We start from the raw sequence: 21,160 nt of genomic DNA, 5'->3' as shown, positions 1-21,160 counted from the left end.
AGATGTCTTTTAACGGTTGTCATTGTACCAACCTCCACCACTTCTTCTGGCAGTTCATACACTTACCACTCTCTGCGTAAAAAAGTTGCCCCGTAGGTCTCTTTTATATCTTTCCCCCCTCACCCTAAACCTATGCTTTCTAGTTCTGGACTCCCCCACCACAGGGAATAGACCCTGTCTATTTATCCTATCCATGCCCCTCTTGCTTTTATAAACGTCTATAAAGTCACCCCTCAGCCTCCGACGCTCCAGGGAAAACAGCCCCAGCCTATTCAGCCTCCCCCTATAGCTCAAATGCAGCAACCTGGCAACATCCTTGTAAATCTTTTCTGAACTCTTTCAGGTTCCACTTCTCCAGTAAACTACTTGGTTCTCCAAATCATGACTACCATCGACAACACTAACTGCCGGCCTAAAGTGGAGAGGATCTCCAAGGAGATCAAACATATCGTCACAGACATCAAGTTTCCACAGAATTGCACTCAAGCAGGAAAGATCCCAAAAAGGATTACGGATCTCAAATCCACTCGAGTCAACCTACAACAGTCTACGCGGAGAGACTTTGCCACCACAGCTCGCGCAAACTCCTCAATCATCTTGTGCACCCACTCTACAGCAGGCGCCACAACCTTGAAATTAAGATGGAGTCCAGACTCTCAGCCTGCACTCAGGATACAGCATTACAGTTATGGGACATTGCCAAACAGACAAGGCAACAAAACTACACCACATACACACACACACACCAAGAAGAAGAAACTGGACAAACTTGGCATCACCAGCAGTAGCCAAGCCCAACCTGGCACCACAATGGATAATGTTATCACCACGGGGAAGTCAATTGTCAACTTATTGGACCACACCCTTCAACCGCAAGAGACTGAAGTTCTTAGCAGGGGTCTCAATTTCTGCCAAAATGGACCCCATGGTTCTTGCAGCAGACATGGAAGAATTCACCAGATGAACAAGACTCCAGGAATTCTTTCAAGTTGCCAGTTGTGGTCCCAATGAGCCCACCGACAAACCAGAACAATCATCACAGGAACCTGTAGAGAAGCGACCAAAGAAGGGGTCAACTTGGACCCCACTGGAAGACTGCTGCCCTGGGCTTGACAAGTATGCGCAAACTGTCAGGAAATATATAAATGTCAGATTCATCAGCCGTACCGAAAAAGGTAGAGCAGAACATCACCTGATCACAATGCTCTCAAAACCAATCACAACATTGTCATCAAGCCAGCAGAACCAGCATCTCCAAATCCTGGGTTGAATGAATGAACGATTACTTTTATTGTCGCACATACTTGAAGAAACAGTGAAAAGTGTTGTCGCCAAAATCCGGTGCAATTGTGAGTTACGAAAAGAATAAAAAGAAATTATTTATTTCTGTGTAAGTTGGGTCTCAATCATGGCTTCTGATAGGTCTCTGAAATGTGTTCCAGTCCTTAAGGAGTCCCACTCCAGGAGGAACAACAACAGTGCCACAGGCTTTACTGCCATCTAATTCCGCAAAAAGCCACTGCTCTGGGCACTACCACATCGGGCCCAGCCGTCGCCAAGGGCCCAGGCTCTGGGCCCAGCCACTGTCAAAAGTCCAAATCCATGCCACCAATGCTGCAGCGATCGTCCCAAAGATGAAGAAAGAAAAGAAAAAGACAAAGATGAAATGTACATATAGACACAGATGCTGCCGGCCTGGAGTGGGCGGACTCTGACAAGCCCAGAAACTACCTACCATGCCACCATCTTGGATTTACCATCATCAATTATTTTACGAAAAAGAAACTTACAGCACAGCTAAGACAAGGCCCCACCAAGGCCCCACAGTTGAATCATGGCAAAACCTCCATTTTGGGAATTACAACGCATTAACTCTCTAATTTCAGTACAAGGGCTCACGCAGAAGATGCCCCTCACTCTGCACAAAATGTTCAATGTCCCATTGGAGACTACAGAGCAAGAGGTGCTGTACCCTGTGTGAAACCATGTAACCGTGGACACCATAGGACAATGTGCATACGCATATCATGAAACTTTGCATTGTGACAATGTTATGACTTTGGAAGGTTATTTTTGCGCCTTGTTTTCTGAAGAGAGGCTGTAAGACAGAGGTGTCGAGCAGCCTGGGGTATTGTAAACAGAGTGGGAGGCCTTGTGTTTTGTTTAACAGCCTGAATGGGTGTGGCCAGCTCGCCCAGATCCAGATTTCTGGGTTTTGGGTTTTATTTCCAGTAGCTTCAGAAGCTATTGGGGTCTCAACGGGGTTGGAAGCTTCAGTGAATGTCTCCTGGCTGCTACTCTCTCTAGGTTTTCTCTTGATGGGAAGAACTGCATGTGAGAATCTGTGTCTGAATTTGCCTTTTAGCCAACGTGTGCGCATATGGGATGTTACTATATTGGAACAGTTAGTTAGTAATGGTTACTGTATCTATTATTGTTAACTTTTCCAATAGAGTTATTATTCTAAATTCCTTTTCCTTTGGTTGTACCTTTAACTACAGTGTTTAAATAAATTGTGTTTTGCTTAACGCCAAATAGTTTAACTAGTTGCATTGCATCTGGAACATAGGACATAGGACATAGAAAAGTACAGCACAGAACAGGTCCTTTGGCCCACGATATTGTGCCAAGGTTTAATCCTGATGTAAAAAATAACAACTTAACCTATGCACCCCTCAATCACTGCTATCCAGGTGATGTCCAGCAGTCGCTTAAATGTCCCTAATGACTCTGCTTCCACCACCACCGCCAACACATTCTACGCATTCACAACTCTCTTCTACATAAAAGAACCTACCTCTGACGTCTCCTCTATACCTTTCTCCTAATATCTTAAAACTATGACCCCTCATACCTGTCAATCCTGCCCTAGGGAAAAGTCTCTGGTTATTGACTCTACCTATTCCTCTCATTATCTTGTATACCTCGATCAGGTCTCCTCTCTTCCTCCTTCTCTCCAGAGAGAAAGGTCTGAGCTTATTCAACCTTTCTTCATAATGCAAGCCCTCCAGTCCAGGCAGCATCCTGGTAAACCTGCTTTGCACCCTCTCCAAAGCCTCTGTATCTTTCCTATAGCAGGGCGACCAGAACTGGACACAATATTCCAAGTAATATTCACATTTGCCTTTTAAAAGTAAGAAAAAAGGTTAGAGTCGAGACTATCACCTTAAAATATTTTGAGGGGGGTTGGTCTGGTCCACGACCATATTGGTGGTGCAGTCCTCCCATACTGGGTTCTGCACTGGTGATTTCAGGCTCAGATCCCAGAACAATTCCAGCCATGCATTATGCCGTGTACCCACACCGGGAATACTGAAGCAGCAATGGCACCATTCTCCAGCACACTTCAATCAATCATTTTTTTTTCCCCCTGTTTCTTTTATTAATTCTCTATATTCGACAAGCACGCTTTGGTCCCGAATACGTAACAGCAGAAGCGTCACTTACAGCTTTTTGGCCATCTCGGGGAAATATTTTGCTTTCGTCTTGAAGACTACCTGGAATGAAAGTTTTTAAAACGCGATCACTCAAAGCGAAACGTGGTAGAAATCACAGCAGGGAATGAACAGGATTGATCTGGGGAGTGGGGGGGAAATGAGCAAACACCTCCTGCACCAGAAGCCGGCTGTGGAGGAGTCCTGCCTTTGACCACATTGCTGAATGCTCACCCTCCTAATTAAGAAGCAAAGCGATGAAACAAATTCCCCAGTAATGTATAGAATGTTAAAGTAACTTCGCTTTCTATCGTTTCTTTGGTGGCAGTTGCTTACATTTGCTGGAACTAATTGCTGACTCGTATGCATTCGGCTGTTTAACTTCTGGAGTGTCAGAGATGTACAACAAGGAAACAGACCCTTTGGTCCAACTCATCCAGATATCCTAAATTAATCTAGTGCCATTTGCCATCACTTGGCCCATATCCCTCTCAACCCTTCCTATTCATCCATCCAGATGCCTTTTAAATGTTGTCATTGTACCAGCCTCTACCACCTCATTCCAGACACACACCACCCTCTGCGTGAAAATGTTGCCTCTTACATCCCCTTTGTATCTGCCTGCTCCCCCTTCACCTTAAAATTTATGCCCTCTAGTTTTGGACTCCCTTACCCTGGCTATTCACACTATCAGTGACCTTCATGATTTTCTAAGCCTCTATAAGGTCACTCCTCAGACTCCAGTACTCAAGAGAAAGTAGCCCAGTCTATTCAGCCTCTCCCTATAGCTCAAACCCTCCAACCTTGGAAACATCCTGGTAAATCTTTTCTGAACCCATTCACAGCTTCATAACACCCTGCCTATAGCAGGGAGACCAGAATTGAACACAATATCCAAAAGTGGCCTCATCAAGGTCCTGGACAGCCACAACATGACCTCCCGACTCCTATACTCAATGCAATTGGTTATAAAGGCAGGTGTACCAAACGTCTCTTTCACCACCTTGTCTGCCTGCAATTCCATTTTCAATTAAGTAGGAACTCGTACTCCAAGGTCTTTGTTCAGCAAAACTCCCCAGGACCCGACATTAAGTGTATAAGTGCACTCTGTGATTTCTGATACAACGTATTGGAGTTTGCAACTATCAAATAGTTATGTTATGGAGGCAGTGTGCAACACTGGTGCTATGACAACAGGATTCCTTTGCTCCAGTGTTACGATGAAAATAATTCTGCTGCGCGAAATGTTGAATGGGTCAGGCTTATATGCATTGGAGTTTAAAAGAATGAGAGGTGACCTCTTATTTAAATGTGAACTTGATGGGACTGGATATAGGGAGGATGGTACCTCTTGTGTGGAAGCCTAGAACTTGGGGACCATGTAAGGATAGGAGGTCTCGCTTTAAAGACAGAGACGAGGGGAACTGTTTTCTCTGAAAGAGAGAATGAAGCTCGTTCTATACAAGCACCACCCTCTGCATGACAAAGTTACTCCTCAGGATCTTTTTGCATCTTTCCCCTTAAACCTGTGCCGTCTGGTTTTGGCCTCCCCTACCCTATTACCACCCTCCTTGCACCATCACAAACCATGAGGGGACCCTATACAGACAACAAGCAAAACTAACGTCATTTACAAAATACCATGCAAGGACTGTAACAAACACTACTTTGGATAAACAAGCAGAAAACTAGCCACCAGGATACATAAACATCAACTAGCCACAAAATGACATGACCCTCCCTCATTAGTATCCTGACATACAGATAAGGAAGGACACCATTTCGACTGGGACAACACATCCATTCTAGGACAAGCCAAACAGAGACACGCACGAGAATTCCTAGATTCATGGCATTCCAACCGGAACTCTATCAACAAACGCATCAAGTTAGACCCCATCTACCACCCCCTGAGAAAAAAAGAACAGAAAGTTACATCACCAACCCAAACATAAATAGAAAGCAGGAATCATCAGGAAACAGTGCTTCGCCCGAAGGCCCACTGAAGATGTTACCTAGTAGGGTGACAAAACGTCTGGAAATGAACCTTCCAGCTCAGCGAGCAAACCGACATCCAGCAATACACACTGCTTAGAGGAACCTTTGCATTTGAAATTGCCACAGATCCACTGGGCACTATTTTCAGACCAGTACTTTGCTTTCTTCCATCTCGCTTGCTGAACATGACAATTCCTTTCTGATCCACACATGCTGCCTACCTTCAGAAAGCTCGTCTTAGCAAATGCACTGAGCCAGCAGCTTTTCAACGACAAGGTAACCAAAAGGTCTTGATTAATGCAAACCCTGTGGGCATGCTTGCCAAGCAGTCACCAGGCAATGTTTAGAAGCAGGAACCCTGACTGAGCAGGGTGGGAATAAAGCCTGGCTGTCAATCTGAATGAGCTTTTCACTTTCGCACGCAGGAAGCCAATTTCTCTCCTGTCTGCAGCTGCAGATCATCTCAGCATTGCACAATGACCTCTGAATTGACACACAACCATCAAACTGCCAGTCGCGTCACAAAATCCTTGTAATACGCACAAAGCAGAAACAAAAAAAGGCAAGGGGCCAGTCTGATGTCTGACAATGATGAAATGCAAGTGAACGTCCCCAAAGCAAGGGTGAACTAAACATTAGCTTTTATGATTCGAGGGATTAAGTTTCAGAGCTGCAGCTATACACAACTCTGGGGCGGCCGCATTTGGAGTATTGCACACAGTTCTGGTCACCGCATCACAGGAAGGATGTGGAAGCTATGGAAAGGGTTCAGAGGAGATTTACCAGGATGTTGCCTGGTATGGAGGGAAGCTCTTATTAGGAAAGGCTGAGGGACTTGAAGCTGTTTTCATTAGAGAGGAGGTTGAGAGGTGACTTAATTGAGACATAAGATGATCAGGGGGTTAGCTAGGATGGACAGTGAGAGTCTTTTTCCTCGGATAGTGATGTATAGCAGAAGGGTGCATAGCTTTAAATTAAGGGGTGCTAGATATAGGACAGATGTCAAAGGTAGTTTCTTTACTCAGAGTATTGGGGCATGGAATGCCCTGCCTCTAACAGTAGTAGACTTGCCTTTAAGGGCACTTAAATGGTCATTGGATAAATATATGGATGATAGTGGAATAGTGTAGGATAGATAGAACCAATCTGAAGCCTATCTTCTATTAGGAGGAGAAAGTGAGGACTGCAGATGCTGGAGATCAGAGCTGAAAATGCGTTGCTGGAAAAGCGCAGCAGGTCAGGCAGCATCCAAGGAGCAGGGGAATCGACGTTTCAGGCATGAGCCCTTCTTCGTGAAGAAGGGCTCATGCCTGAAACGTCGATTCTCCTGCTCCTTGGATGCTGCCTGACCTGCTGCGCTTTTCCAGCAACACATTTTCAGCTCTATCTTCTATTAAGCTAGAACTCTCAACCAGTTTAATCTCAATTTGCGTTCACAAAAATAATAAACTCGGTTCGGCTGATTATTGCTGGCTCATGTGCATCGTTATCTGCAGTACATCAGTCATACTGAAAGGAGAGAGGGCAGTTTTAACCTTTGAACAGGAGTTTTCTGTCGCACCATTCAAGAGTTTTAAGGCAATGGTTCATGCTGCAGGACGGAGGAGCAGAGAGTGAACCAATGCATTTCACCAAGTGACCGGGCACAAGAGAGATTGGGAATTGGAACTACCTGGAAGCAATTAATGGAAAGGCACTGAACAATAAAGGGGCCAAATGCAAACAGGGCAACAGTGAGGGCTAAGGGAGGGGTTCCAATCAACATTTCCTCTCTCAGCCAAACGTCAACAAACCAGGTTAGCTGATAAAACAACTACATGGCATTATGGGAGCTTTTTCTGTACAAACTGGCAACCACAAATTGCTGACTATAAACCACTCTGCGGCCTCCCGAGATCACAAAGAGCACTGCAGCAGAGGTCTTTATTTCTACATCTGAAGGATCAGGGAGAGTTGATAAGTTAGCTCTTCTGTTGAGAATTAAGGAGGGCAAGCCACACCAAGAGCTTGATGATAGGGCAGCACAGTGGCTTAGCGGTTAGTGCTGGGTGGAATGTCTTTCAGAGGGGCAGCATAGCCTCAACGGGTCAAATGACCTGCTTCCACACTGTAGGGATTCTACATTCTGTGATTTGAACAATGGAGGTGGCTGAATTGTCTTTGTATTTCTGGTCTGTCTAAGGTGCAAGCATTTTTGAAAAAGGAAACATACAGCATTTACACATATCATACCTCTGAGAAACAGAGATTCCTGAAGTGCTGTTAATAGTGAGAGTTAACGTACATTCAACTAGACGCCAGAAAATAATAAATGGATTGAGTTTGTTTGTTTGTTTTACATTTGGCATGGGGTGCGTGTGCGAGCATGAGAGAACGTGCATGTGTACACGAGAGTGAGAGCCTGTGTGGGGACACAGGTGGGCAGTGTAATTTGGGGCTTTAACCTTTATTTGAACCACACGTTATCTTCACTTTTATCTCAAAAGATGTCACCTCCAAGAAGGAGCACTGTCTCAAACTAAGCTCAAATGATCAGGAGCTGGATTTGAACATACCCTTTAGCTCAGGAGCAGATGGGGAGCTGATGGCCTAGTGGTATTAATGCTAGACTTTTAATTTAGAGATCCTGGTAATGCGCTGGGAATCCAGGTTCATATCCTTCCATGGCTGAGGGCAGAACTTTAATTCAATAAACCTCTGGAATTAGGGGTGTAATGATAACCACAAAACCATTGATTGTCAGAAAAACCCCATCTAGCTCACTAGTGCCCTTTAAGGAAGGCAAATGCAATCCTTACCCGGTCTGGTCGATGTGTAACTCCAGACCCCAGAGCAATGTGGTTGACACTTAATTGCGCAGAGGACAGTTAGGGATGGGTAATAAATGCTGGCCTAGCCAGCAATGCCAACATCTTGTCACTGAATTTAAAAACTGAGGCACTTCCTGTTTGACCCAGGTTTGAAACTCTCTAAAACAAAGATTCCAGCTCAAAGAAAATCAAAAAGAGCACGCACCTATCATAGAGTCATAGAGACGTACAGCATGGAAACAGACCTTCAGTCCAACCCGTCCATGCGGACCAGCTATCCTAACTCAATCTAATCCCACCTGCCAGCACCCAGCCCATTCATATACCCATCCAAAAGTCTTTTAAATGTTGCAATTGTACCAGCCTCCACCACTTCCTCTGGCAGCTCATATACATACCACATTCTGCGTGAAAAAGTTGTCCCTTACGTCCCTTTTAAATCTTTCCCCTCTAACCCTAAACCTTTAGCCCTCTAGTTCTGGACTCCCCCACCCCAGGGAAAAGACTTTGCCTATTTACCCTATCCATGCCCCCTCACGATTTTATAAACCTTTATAAGGTCACCTCTCAGCTTCCTATGCTCCAAGGAAAACAGCCCCAGCCTGTTCAACCTCTCTCTAAAGCTCAAATCCTTCAACCCTGGCACCATCCTTGTAAATCTTTTCTGAATCCTTTCAAGTTTCACAACATCCTTCCAACATGAAGGAGACCAGATTTGCACGCAATATTCCAAAAGTTAATATTAACCACCACAGCCTGAGGGAGATTTTCAATTTGCTACAATCATTCATCTGCCCAGGTCAGAAGACAAACAAAATCAGCCCTCCCAAGCTGCGAGAAGCTTATCACGATTACCTGAGCAAAGTACATATTCATGAGGCTGAGGGTGAAGAACTGCAGGCAGACCGGGAAGCAGTAGAGCAGCCAGAAGGAGAAAGGGTCCAGGGTGTTGGCTTTGATGGTGTCTCGGAAGTAAAATGAGAAGAGGGTAGTCCTCAGAGCAGCCCACAGGAGACACAGGAAGAGAAAGACAGTCTGGTAGCTGAACTTCTTGTGCCTGTAATGCAGCACCAGCCAGAGCTGGATGTAGATAAGGAGGAAGAGGAGTCCATAAAGTGCAGTGTAGACAATGGTCAGTCCCAGCGTTACCGAGAGCGGAACAGCAGGCTGCAGGGGTTCAGGGCTCACTGTGTTCAACATGATATCCATAACTCGTGCATCTTCCATCTTCAGGTCTGGAACCATGGTGGCACCATGCACTGACTGATGTCAGAATAACCTACCAGGAGAGAAATTTAAATCAAGTTTAAACTTTAACTCTCTGTAATGATCAGTCAGCCAGCAGATAAACAGACAATCACCTCCAATGGAAGGGAGTATTGAATACATACACATGTGCAGCTCAACAACCCCGCTCTGACCAAAACTACGAGCGCACTTTCAAAACTAGCAGTTGCTGGGGTGGGAAGGGGAATTCAGAAGCCTGAATTCTGGTTGAGCAACAGATAGAGAGAGGGGGCTAGGGTTCACGGCCAGAGCACTGTGCAGTGATTTCTTTCTTCAAGCAGAAGACAGTTTGGGGATGTTAAGTGAGGGTTCAGCTGTAATGCTCCCCATTCAGCTTAAGACTCAGATGCGCAGAGTAGTGAGATGGTGAATGGTGTTGAAGTGGGATTTGGCACCACTCAGAGCCGCAAGCTAACACCACAACCCCCACCCACTGGTCTTTAACCTTTCTGGGTAATTTATAACTTCAAGGTGATGCACTGAGCAATCATAAAGAAACAGAAATTCAGTCAACTTTTGTAAGCACAAGACTGATCCTTGGGGAGGTACTGTCAGCCATGAAAGCCAATATCTCAGAGGGAATCATTTGACCTGCAGCATTACTGTTTTACCAGGGTCATGAACATCAGCTCCCACCACACCTTCGTTATCCGATTGGCAAATACACCCTTTAAACAAGAACCAGCTGGTGCTTTCCCTATTTTGGGCACCCTGCCATGGTACCCGATCCATTCCAGTGCACATACAGTGAAACTCTTGGCGAAAAGGGGATGGTAGCATGATATTATCCCACTACCAGCATCAGCTGTCCAAAGTGAAGATGCTGAATCGGCATGGTTTGGGGGGTGGGGGGGGGAAGAGAGGGGGGAAACGCACAAACTCTGAAATGGATCCAGAGGCTGAAACCTCAACCGACAATTACCACGCGTGCCAGGGTTTCTCCCGGGTGCCTTCCAAAGAGGTGACATTTGGGTGATTTTGCAATTGAAAGGAAAAATGGGATTTCACATTTCTGGGCAGTGTGTTTTCCCTATGGTGGGGGAATTCAAGACTAGAGGGCATATTTACACTCAGTGGTTCACGTGTGGAATGAACTTCCAGACAAAATGGCAAACACGGGTACAGTTACAATGTTTAAAAGGTATTTGGATAAGGACTTTAATAAAAGATGCTCGGAGGGATATGGACCAGGAACAGGCAAGTGGGACTAATTTAGTGTGAGAATATGGTCCAGCCTGGATTGGCTGGACCAAACGGTCAGTGTCGGTGCTGTCTGACTCTAGGAGAGAATCAGACCCCAGAGGTAAAAACAGACTGCAGATGCTGGAAACCAGATTCTGGATTAGTGGTGCTGGAAGAGCACAGCAGTTCAGGCAGCATCCAAGTAGCTTTGAAGGCTTTTGCCCGAAACGTCGATTTCAAAGCTACTTGGATGCTGCCTGAACTGCCGTGCTCTTCCAGCACCACTAATCCAGAATCGGACCCCACACAGTGGATAAAAACACAAAAGAAAGACAGCTTAACCTTTGCGAAAAGTGAAACAATAATATCAAACATCCACCCGATTGACTATTTAAATGAGTTCCCAATTACTTATACTGTGCACAGATGAGTCTCCCAAAAAGGCGAATGTAGACCTGAAATGCGCAGCAGTATTGAGAGTTTCCAGCACCCTTATCAAAAGGACGTGCAACAGGAGGTTGAGCACAGACAACAGCTCGAAGACTTGGAAGATGGAAAAGATCAGCCTGCTCGTTCCAGCTTTTCTTCCTCAAGTCAGCTGGTGCCAAACTGTGTGGGGAAATCGGCCAGTCAATTACAAAGTGATATTAAACGTGTTCGCAAAGTTGGATGGTCTTTCTTCTTCACAGTTTAAATAGGTCTCCAGTTTCGAACCTTCCCACACCCCTGGCCGCACTGAAAGGGCCACAATGTTGCTCCTTCGATGGACTGCACCAATGTTAATTGCAGGTAAGCTGGTCCCATCCCCACCATTGAGAAACTGTCATTAACGCAGGACTGGATTAGCGTCCTCTTCCCTTGGAGTGCACGGCTTGGGTGAAAGTTGCCCAAAGCCCCTCAAAGGCACTTGTCATCTACCCCGGCATGGCTCAATTTGATCCAGCACACTGTCAGTCTTTGGCAATCAGCGGATGTACAGAACATTCCTCTTCCACCTGCTAAATAAGAGGAGAGGGTTTTTACACTTCTTCATCATCACCAAGTGCAATGCTCTCACATAATTCCACCATACATCGTAACATCATGCACCATAATTAAGTCAAGACTGGGTTGCTCCCAACCCAAGCAACTCAACTCAAGGAATCAATTTTGTTGCAAGTGACATGTAACACAAAGTACTTGCCACAGTGTAGAGGGAGCTTTACTCTGTATCTAAACCTGTGCTGTCCCTGTCCTGGGAGTGTTTGATGGGGACAGTGTAGAGGGAGCTTTATCTAACCTCTTGCTGTCCCAATCATGTTTGATAGGGACAGTGTAAACGGACCTTTACTTTTTATCTAGCCCAATGCTATTGCTGTCCTGGGAACATTTGATGGGGCAGGTGTAGGGACATGTTTACTCTACATCTAATCCCATGCTATACCTGTTCTTGGAATGATTGATGGAGACAGTTTAGAAAGCTTCACCATAGCTGCCCTGGGAGTTCTCAATATGGACACCGCATGACTGAAACACAAAACATTCCACTCCCTCACTGACAAGCTCAAACAAAAAGTCAGATGGATTAAAAAGAAGTGTGTCAAAGTGATCACAAAGGCATGATCTCATTACGTACAGCTTCAGATAAGGGATTGGTTCTGATAATGGCTTGAGATTGACAATGTTATCAGAACTGACTAGATCTTCTTCGAAACTATTTCAACTTACTTATTATCCCTTAAAATAACGTACATGTTGTTTCAAATAAACATGTCAGAATTGGGACAGGAGGAACCACCAAACATTTTAGAGAGAAGCAGAATTGCTTCAATCATTCCAATCAAAATTTCACAATAAATTGTGACCACACAAACAGAGAAGAGTGAGATGGTTGTAAAGTTCAGACTGACTCCTAACCACTATTCTGTTGGGAAGTGCTCACTTTGATCACATTCTGCTACAGTGTTCTGGTTTCTAAGCCTCCCTGGCCAACCTCTCAAAGATTGGTCATTTTCCCACAAAAATCATAAACTCCGTCCCAATGATGCACACTTTGGACCGCAGGAATTTAATGCAGGATTGCTGAGTGAATAAAAAAATAAATCTCACTTCAGCCGAATATCCGTTTGAGGTCTTGGAAACTGCGAGAAGTTTACAGGGAGAAAATGTCAGACATTTAAGCCATGAGCTGCACCATAGCTCCCTTAACAAAAAAAAAAAAGAGTATTCCTTTCTGTAACAAGAGCTGTTACTGTTCATTGTACAAGAATGGAAGCATTAAAAACCCCAAGCCACGCTACAGCAGACAGAAATCAGTCAACAACATAAAGACATTCATTAAAATGAATCTCAAGGAAAAAGAAAATCACTGGCTGATATAACTGAAAATAAATGTGGCATGAAATGCTTTAGTCACCTCAGGGATAAACATTTAAAACAAGTTAGCTGCTGCTCATCTTATCCCTTCATAAACGAAAGTAAAATCCTAATCTAAAAAACAAAGCCATGTACTGAACTATGAGCCGATACCACTGCTTCTCCCCACTATCAGGTTTAGAATTGCTGAATGAACAAACATATACACCACTGAATCCCCCATAGTTAACATCCCATGGATGACCAGGACATGAACTGGATCAGGTGTATGAATAGCATGGCCACAACAGCAGGACATAGATTGAGAACATTGCAATGAGCAGCTCACTTCCTGACTCCCAATGCCTCTCCTTCATCTCACAGGAAGATAGGAGCAGAATTACACCTTCCAGCCCAGAGTCTGTTCTACCATCGCTGATAGGTTTCTCAACCCCGTTCTCCTGCCTTCACCCTTTGATCTCCTTACTAAATCAAGAGCCTACTTCTGTCTTACATTCACTGAATGACTTGGCTTCCACAGATTTACCACCCTCTGGCTGAAGAAATTAAAAGAAACCGCCAAGGCACAAGTCAGGAGTGCGAGGGAATATTCCCCCCTTGTCTGGATAGATGCAGCTCCAACAACACAAAACGTTTGACACCCTTCAGAGCAGAAGAGCCTGCTATAACTGGAACTGTCTCACCACCAATACACAATGGCCAAAACACGCACCATGTACAAGACACACCACTAACTCAGCAAAGCTTCTTCAGCAACACCTTGCAATTCAGTAATCTCTAGGGTGTAGGTTTGCTCGCTGAATGTAGGTTTGATATCCAGACATTCATTACCTGGCTAGGTAACATCATCAGTGGTGACCTCCAAGTGAAGCGAAGCTGTTGTCTCCTGCTTTCTATTTATATCTTTCTCCTGGATGGGGTTCCTGGGGTTTGTGGTGATGTCATTTCCTGTTCGTTTTTCTCTATATCCCAGGAGGACAAGGGGCCACTCGCAGCTACAAAATCCCTCCAAGTCCAGACCAGCATAATATCAGACGTTCCTTCAGTGCCAATGGATCGAAGTCCTGGAGTCTTCTTCCAATCAACATTGTGGGTCCACAACACGTGGACTTCAGCAGTTCAACAGGCTTACCACCATCTTCTCAACAGCAATGAAGGACAGGCAATAAATACAGGCCTAACTCACTTCCAATGAATAAATCAACACAAGGTCCTGAGGCTGCCACTCTGCAACTGCTGAGTCCTATCATAAAAGGATTTCTGTAGACCTAATGGGAAGAAGCAGCAGATAGAGAAACCTACTCAGTGAAAATAAATATCACTGGAACCACCCCCACAGTCAGATCTCTAATTGATTTCACAGCTCAAGACTATAAGTGACCGAGAGATACAGCGATTGTAGGCTGAGGGGTTACTGGACCTCAGACAGATCTGACCATAACTAGAATGTAGCGTCACCCCCTAGAATCCCAGAAGCCCCCGCCCCTTTGACAACCCAGTCCTGAGGAAGCGCCCGACAAACAAGTCGAGAGGAAGCCCCTACCCCCCCCGATACCCTAGACCTGAGGAAGCCCCTACCCCGTGATAGCCCAGTCCTGAGGAAGCCCCTACCCAGTGATAGCCCAGTCCTGAGGAAGCCCCTACCCCCCCCCGATAACCCAGTCCTGAGGAAGCCCTTACCCCCCCCCGATAACCCAGTCCTGAGGAAGCCCCTACACCCCTCCCATAACACAGTCCTGAGGAAGCCCCCTACCCCCCCCCCCCAATAACCCAGTCCTGAGGAAGCCCCTACACCCCTCCCATAACCCAGTCCTGAGGAAGCCCCCTACCCCCCCCAATAACCCAGTCCTGAGGAAGCCCCCTACCCCCCCCAATAACCCAGTCCTGAGGAAGCCCCCTACCCCCCCCAATAACCCAGTCCTGAGGAAGCCCCCTACCCCCCCCAATAACCCAGTCCTGAGGAAGCCCCCTACCCCCCCCAATAACCCAGTCCTGAGGAAGCCCCTACACCCCTCCCATAACACAGTCCTGAGGAAGCCCCCTACCCCCCCCAATAACCCAGTCCTGAGGAAGCCCCCTACCCCCCCCAATAACCCAGTCCTGAGGAAGCCCCTACACCCCTCCCATAACACAGTCCTGAGGAAGCCCACTACCCCCCCAATAACCCAGTCCTGAGGAAGCCCCTACCCCCCCCAATAACCCAGTCCTGAGGAAGCCCACTACCCCCCCCAATAACCCAGTCCTGAGGAAGCCCCTACCCCCCCCCCCCATAACACAGTCCTGAGGAAGCCCCTATCCCCTGGTAAGTGTGACCTGAGGATTTCCTCTCTCTCCCCCACCCCCCGTTCCCCATTGATGATTGGCCCTTGCCTAGATTGCCCCCATCCCATCCCTCACTCTGGATGGTTTTGTGGGGACCACCTTCTGCACAGGTTGGACCAGCCGAGACCATTGTGTGTTTGTGAGGGGGGGGGGGGTTAGCGGGTGTCAAGGTGGTTCCATCCCGAGACACCCCCCACCCCCCCCGAGCTCTCCCTCAATGGAACATTCTGTCAAACCCCTCATCTCTCTCCAAACTCTCCGTCAACCGGAAAACAAACTCCGCCGGCGAACCCCATTCTCACCTCCCATTTCATCCTTCCTGGTCACATTGCCGCGCGACCGCCAGGCGGGTGAAAACTCCGTTTAGCGCCTCTCGCTTTGAATTTCACTCGGAGCGGAGAGGCTCAGCGGCGGACCCTTCAAATCCGTCAAGGGGAGACCTACTGCGCCTGCGCGCCAGCCGGCGGCTCTTTATTTCCCCACCCCCACCCCCACCGGTCCCACACCCCGGATTGACTGCGCCTGCGGACCCGCCGCTGCCCACTGCGCCTGCTCACTACCCGCCCCTCTCTCCCCCCCCCCTCCTCCTCCTCCCGTCAGTACGCAGTGAGGAAACCGGCCGGCAGCCGCGCGCGTATCCCGCCGAATGCGCCTGCTCCTTCCCGTCAGTTCGCGGTGGTCAGCCGCCACCCGCGTTCGTACCTTGCCGACTGCGCCTGCTCACTCCCGTCAATACACAATGGGAAGGCCCGGCCGACAGCCCGCAGGGCGTATCTCGTCGAGTGCGCCTGCTCACTCCCGTCAATACACAATGGGGAGGCCGGCCGACAAGCTGCACGCGTAACCTGCCGACTGCGCCTGCTCACTCCCGTCAATACACAATGGGGAGGCCGGCCGACCAGCCGCACGCATAACCCGCCGACTGCGCCTGCTCATTCCCGTCAATACACAATGGGGAGGCCGGCCGACAGCCGCACGCTAATCCCGTCGACTGCGCCTGCTCACTCCCGTCGTTTCGTAGAAGTTCGCATAACACCGACACTTGCGCATGCGTGCATGCAATGCTGCAACACCCACTGCTTTGATTTTAGGGTCAAAAGTCAACACCAGGTTATAGTCCAACAAGTTTATTTAGAAGCACGAGCTTTCAAAGTGCTGCTCCTTAATCAGGTGGTTGTGGAGTATAAGATCATAAGACACAATTTATAGTAAAAAATTACAGTGTCATGCAACTGACATGATAGATTGAAAACCTGGATTGTTGTTAAATCTTTCATCTTTTAGAATGGGCTGCAGGTTTTGGTTCATTAATATGTAAATCCCAGAACTCCTTTTAAGTCACCTTCTTGAGATAACATATGGTTTTATAAGAAAAGGTGACATCTCAGCTCAGGAAATACTTTAAAGGTGTGTGAGGTCAGAGTCTGTCTATATCCTGATCTTGAGTCAGACTGGTTATGTTTCCAAAGTGGAATTTACAAAATATTACATAGAAACATGTATTGATTGCCTGCAGATTGTGCATTTTTGAGCAAAATAGAATGTATCTGCAAATACAAATTCACCCCATGCATATCTATGACTCCTATGTGTGCATAAGAGACAGAGTGAATGTGTGCTTGCATGTGTGAATATTTGGTAAAGTCTATGTGGGTGTAGTGGAGTATAAGCCTGCAAGAGGGTGTGCACGAGTATGGGAAGTGTATATTAGATTACTTACAGTGTGGAAGCAGGCCCTTCAGCCCAACAATTCCATAACGACCCGCAACCCACCCAGACCCATTTCCCTCTTCACCTAATACTACAGGCAATTTAGCAGGGCCAATTCACCTAACCTGCACATTTTTGGACTGTGGGAGGAAACCTGCACAGACACAGGGAGAACGTGCAAACTCCACACAGTCAGTCGCCTGAGGTGGGAATTGAACCCAGGTCTCTGGCACTGTAGAGACAGCAGTGATAACCACTGTGCCACCCACCAATGAGAGTTGAGCTGGACTGGCACAGAGAGGTTGCCGAAATGTGATGATGGATGTTCAGAGTCTTGCATAGAAATCTTTTTACGTGGTGCCCTATCAAGTGTCTTTTCGAAATATAAAAACACCGCATAGACCGGTTTCCCCTTAGTCCACCCTGCTTGATACATTCGCAAAAAAACTCTGTGCAACTATCAGAGCACAATTTTCTCTTTGACCAAACCAAAAGACACAGAAATTTTAAGTAAGAAATATACCTGTCCTGCTCGCGGTGTGACCCCACTGCCCAGGAACCGTCATCGCCTTCAAACTGACGAGGGTTGTCAAAGGAATATGAACGGGAAACAAAGCTCTGGCCATTAGTTATCCCAGTCCCAGCCAGGTCCTGAGCTGGTCTTATGTATGTGTGAGAGAGAACATGCGTATGAGAGGGGGTCTGTGTGAGTATGTAAGAATGTGTGTGTTAGAGAGAGTGTATAGTGTAGTGGGGTCACCTGTAACGTGACATGATCCCAAGATCCCAGTTGAGGATATTCTCATGGATACCAAACTTGGCAAGCTTTTGGAGCTCAGCTCCTTCCTCAGGTGTGGTATGATAGGGAGGTAGAAGACACAGTATTTATAGGCAAAAAGTTAACAGCTTTAAAACTAGCTGCCCTTTTGAATCCTTTAATCAGAAGACCTCTGACTAAATTGCAAAATCCAGATTTCTTTCAAGTCTTTGTCCCTCAATAACTAAATGTTTTATCAATATACAAGAGGTCATATTTCAGGTTAGACAATGCGCTTCAAGTGTGAGATCCGGCTATGAATCTGTCTACATTTTAAACTGAGGTCCAGTTTTATTTTCTTGACATCCTCAACTTAAATTGCAATTAGAAGGAATTTCACCTTAAACCCTTGTGCTTGGCAATGCATATAAGAGATGCAGCAAGTTGCTCCCAATGTCAAGTTAGTCCCTGCCATGCTTCTCACTCAATCCTGTCACAAATCTAACGATGGTCCCAGAACCGGTCCCATTCGTTTCTGTACCATTCGCGTGTGCCCCTTAACACTGTGCTGATTTTCTACAGGCCCTGAAATTAAGTCAAACCTAGAAAGAGCTGAAAGTCAGACTTCTAACTGTTCATGCGCAAGAAGCTAGGAAGTGTCCACAGATTTCAGTGGGATTTCAGATAATGGCTATAGGATGGTGATGACTTTGTGTTATTATGGTTGGACTGTTAAGGACGACATGGTGGCTCAGTGGTAAGCACTGCTGCCTCACAGCACCAGGGACCTGAGTTCAATTCCAGCTTCTAGCGACCATCTGTGTGGAATTTGCACATTCTCCCCATGTCTGTGTGGCATTTCCTCTTGGTGCTCCGGTTTCCTTCCACGATCCAAACATGTGTAGGTTTGGGTGGATTGGCCATGGGATAATTGCCCACAGTGTTCTGTGATGTGTAGGTTAGGTGCGTTAGCCATGGCAAATGCAGGGCTACAGGGAAAGGGGAGGGGAATGGGTCTGGATGGTATGCTCTTTGGAAGGTGGGTGTGGACTTGTTGGGCTGAATGGCCCGTTTCTGCACTGAATGGATTCTATATTCATCCAGAGATCCAGGTAATGTTCTGCAGCCCCTGGGTTGAATCTCGCCATAACAGATCGTCAAATCTGAATTCAATTTTTAAAAACTGGAAATAAGAGTCTAATGATGGCCACGAAGCCATTGTCAATTATTCAAAAAACCCATCTGGTTCACTAATATCCTTTCGGGAAGGAAACTGCCATCCTTACCCAGTTCTGGCCTACATGTGACTCCAGGCCCACAGCAATATGATCGACTCTTTATTGCCCTCTGGGCAGTGAGGGTTGGGAAATTAATGCTGGCCTAGCCAGCGATCCTTATGAGTGAATTAATAATCACAGAGATCAGGAGGGGATGAGAACATTGATGGATTTGAAAACCAGGTTGAGAATTTTGAGATCAACGGCACAACTTGACTGGGAGCTGGATTGGCAAGTGGTGTTGATCCTTTCTTTCAAGGTGGCGGCACAGCAGCAGCCCAATGTGCAGGCTTCTCGGCCCAGGAGCCCAGAGCTCATCTACTCCATCCGCTTCAGATTTCTTTTTCTTTCTACACTTTTCTTTGAATGTTTCCATTTATTATGATACCTTACCTTCTTTTAAGGTGACATTGGCAGAATGCGTCTTTAGGCCTGGCGCTGAGGAGAGTTCCAAAGGCCTGGCATGGGAGTATAGGCTTGGTTGCTTCCTGGTATTCCAGTCGTCCAGCATACCCCAAACCCAATAGCGTTTAATTGAACTGTAATGTTATTTTACTTTCTTTTTCTTCATAATGATCATTTCTGTCATTAACTTAGGAGCTGTGGTATGACGACTTAGAGTCATAGAGAAATATAGCACAGAAATACAGACCCAGCGGTCCAACCTGTCCACGCTGACCAGATATCCTAAATTACTCCAGTCCCATTTGCCAGCATTTAGCCCATATCCCTCTAAACCTTTCCTATTCCAGGACCCATCCAGATGCCTTTTAAATGTTGTAATTGTGCCAGCCTCCACCACATCCTCTGGCAGCTTGTTCTATACACACATCACCCTCTGCGTGTAAAAGTTGCCCCTTATGTTCCTTTTAAATCTTTCCCCCTCACTTTAAACCTATGTCCTCTAGTTTTGGACTTCCCTACCCTGGGGCAAATACAGTGCCCATTCACCCTATCCAACCTCTCTCATGATTTTATAAAGCTCTATAAGATCACCCATCAGCCTCCAATGCTCCAAGGAAAACAACCCCAGCCTATTCAGCCTCTCCCAAGAGCTCAAACCACCCAATGCCTGCTACATCCTTGTAATTTTTTTTCTGAATCCATTCAGTTTCACAACATCTTTCCTTTGGCAAGGAGACCAGAATTGAACACAGTATTCCAAAAGTGGCCTAACCAATGTTCTGTACAGCTGCAGTATGACATCTCAACTCCTGTACTCAATGCACTGACCAATAAAGGCAAGCATACCAAATACCTTCTTCACTATCCTGTCTACATGCGACTCCACTTTCAAGGAACTATTAACTTGCACATCAAGGTCTCTTTCATAGAAACATAGAATGTCTATAATGTGGTTGCAGCCTACTGGGTCCATACTGACTCTCTAAACAGCATCCCACCTAGTCCCATCCCCCCTCCCTATCCCTGGAACCTTGTTCTTTCCATGGCTAATCTACCTAATGTGCACATCCCTGATCACTATGGGCAATTTAGCATGGCCAATCCACCTGTCATAGCCAATCCACCTATCCTAGGCAAAAGTGAGGACTGCAGATGCTAGAAATCAGAGTTTCCTCATTTCCCCTCCTCCCACCTTACCTCAGTTCCAACCTTCCCATTCAGCACTGTCCTCATGACCTGTCCTACCTGCCATTCTCCCTTTCCACCTATCCGCTCCACCCTCCTCTCTGATCTATAACCTCCATCCCCACCCCCATTCACTTATTGTACTCTTTGCTACCTTCTCCCCACCCCCCTCCATTTATCTCTCCACCCTGGAGGCTCCCTGTCTCTATTCCTGATGAAGGGCTTTTGCCCAAAATGCCGATTTTCCTGCTCCTCGGATGCTGCCTGACCTGCTGTGCTTTTCCAGCACCACTCTGATCTAAACCCAATCCACCTATCCTGCACATCTTTGGACTTTGTTTGGCAATACTCCCCCAGGACTTTACCATGAACTGTATTTCTGGGAAGAGAGAGAGAGAGAAAATAGGAAAATTATTGACGTGGATAAACGTACAAACA

At 46.5% G+C, this 21,160-nt stretch overlaps 1 protein-coding gene across 1 annotated transcript in view; it reads right to left on the bottom strand.

Annotated features, from left to right (window-relative positions):
* Positions 1–15,847, bottom strand: part of LOC140457045 (G protein-coupled receptor 137Ba-like) — a 47,381-nt gene extending 31,534 nt beyond the window's left edge. Inside the window, 5 exon segments of the mRNA XM_072550974.1 lie at positions 3,448–3,497; positions 9,098–9,521; positions 11,123–11,709; positions 13,898–14,334; positions 15,691–15,847. Of these exon segments, the coding sequence (XP_072407075.1) occupies positions 3,448–3,497; positions 9,098–9,487 (440 nt within the window). The 5' untranslated portion in view covers positions 9,488–9,521; positions 11,123–11,709; positions 13,898–14,334; positions 15,691–15,847.
* Between the last annotated feature and the right edge of the window lie 5,313 nt (positions 15,848–21,160).

Source organism: Chiloscyllium punctatum, chromosome 31, assembly GCF_047496795.1.
Source record: "Chiloscyllium punctatum isolate Juve2018m chromosome 31, sChiPun1.3, whole genome shotgun sequence".
Taxonomy (NCBI): domain Eukaryota; kingdom Metazoa; phylum Chordata; class Chondrichthyes; order Orectolobiformes; family Hemiscylliidae; genus Chiloscyllium; species Chiloscyllium punctatum.
This window is presented reverse-complemented; position numbering and strand designations above follow the sequence as displayed.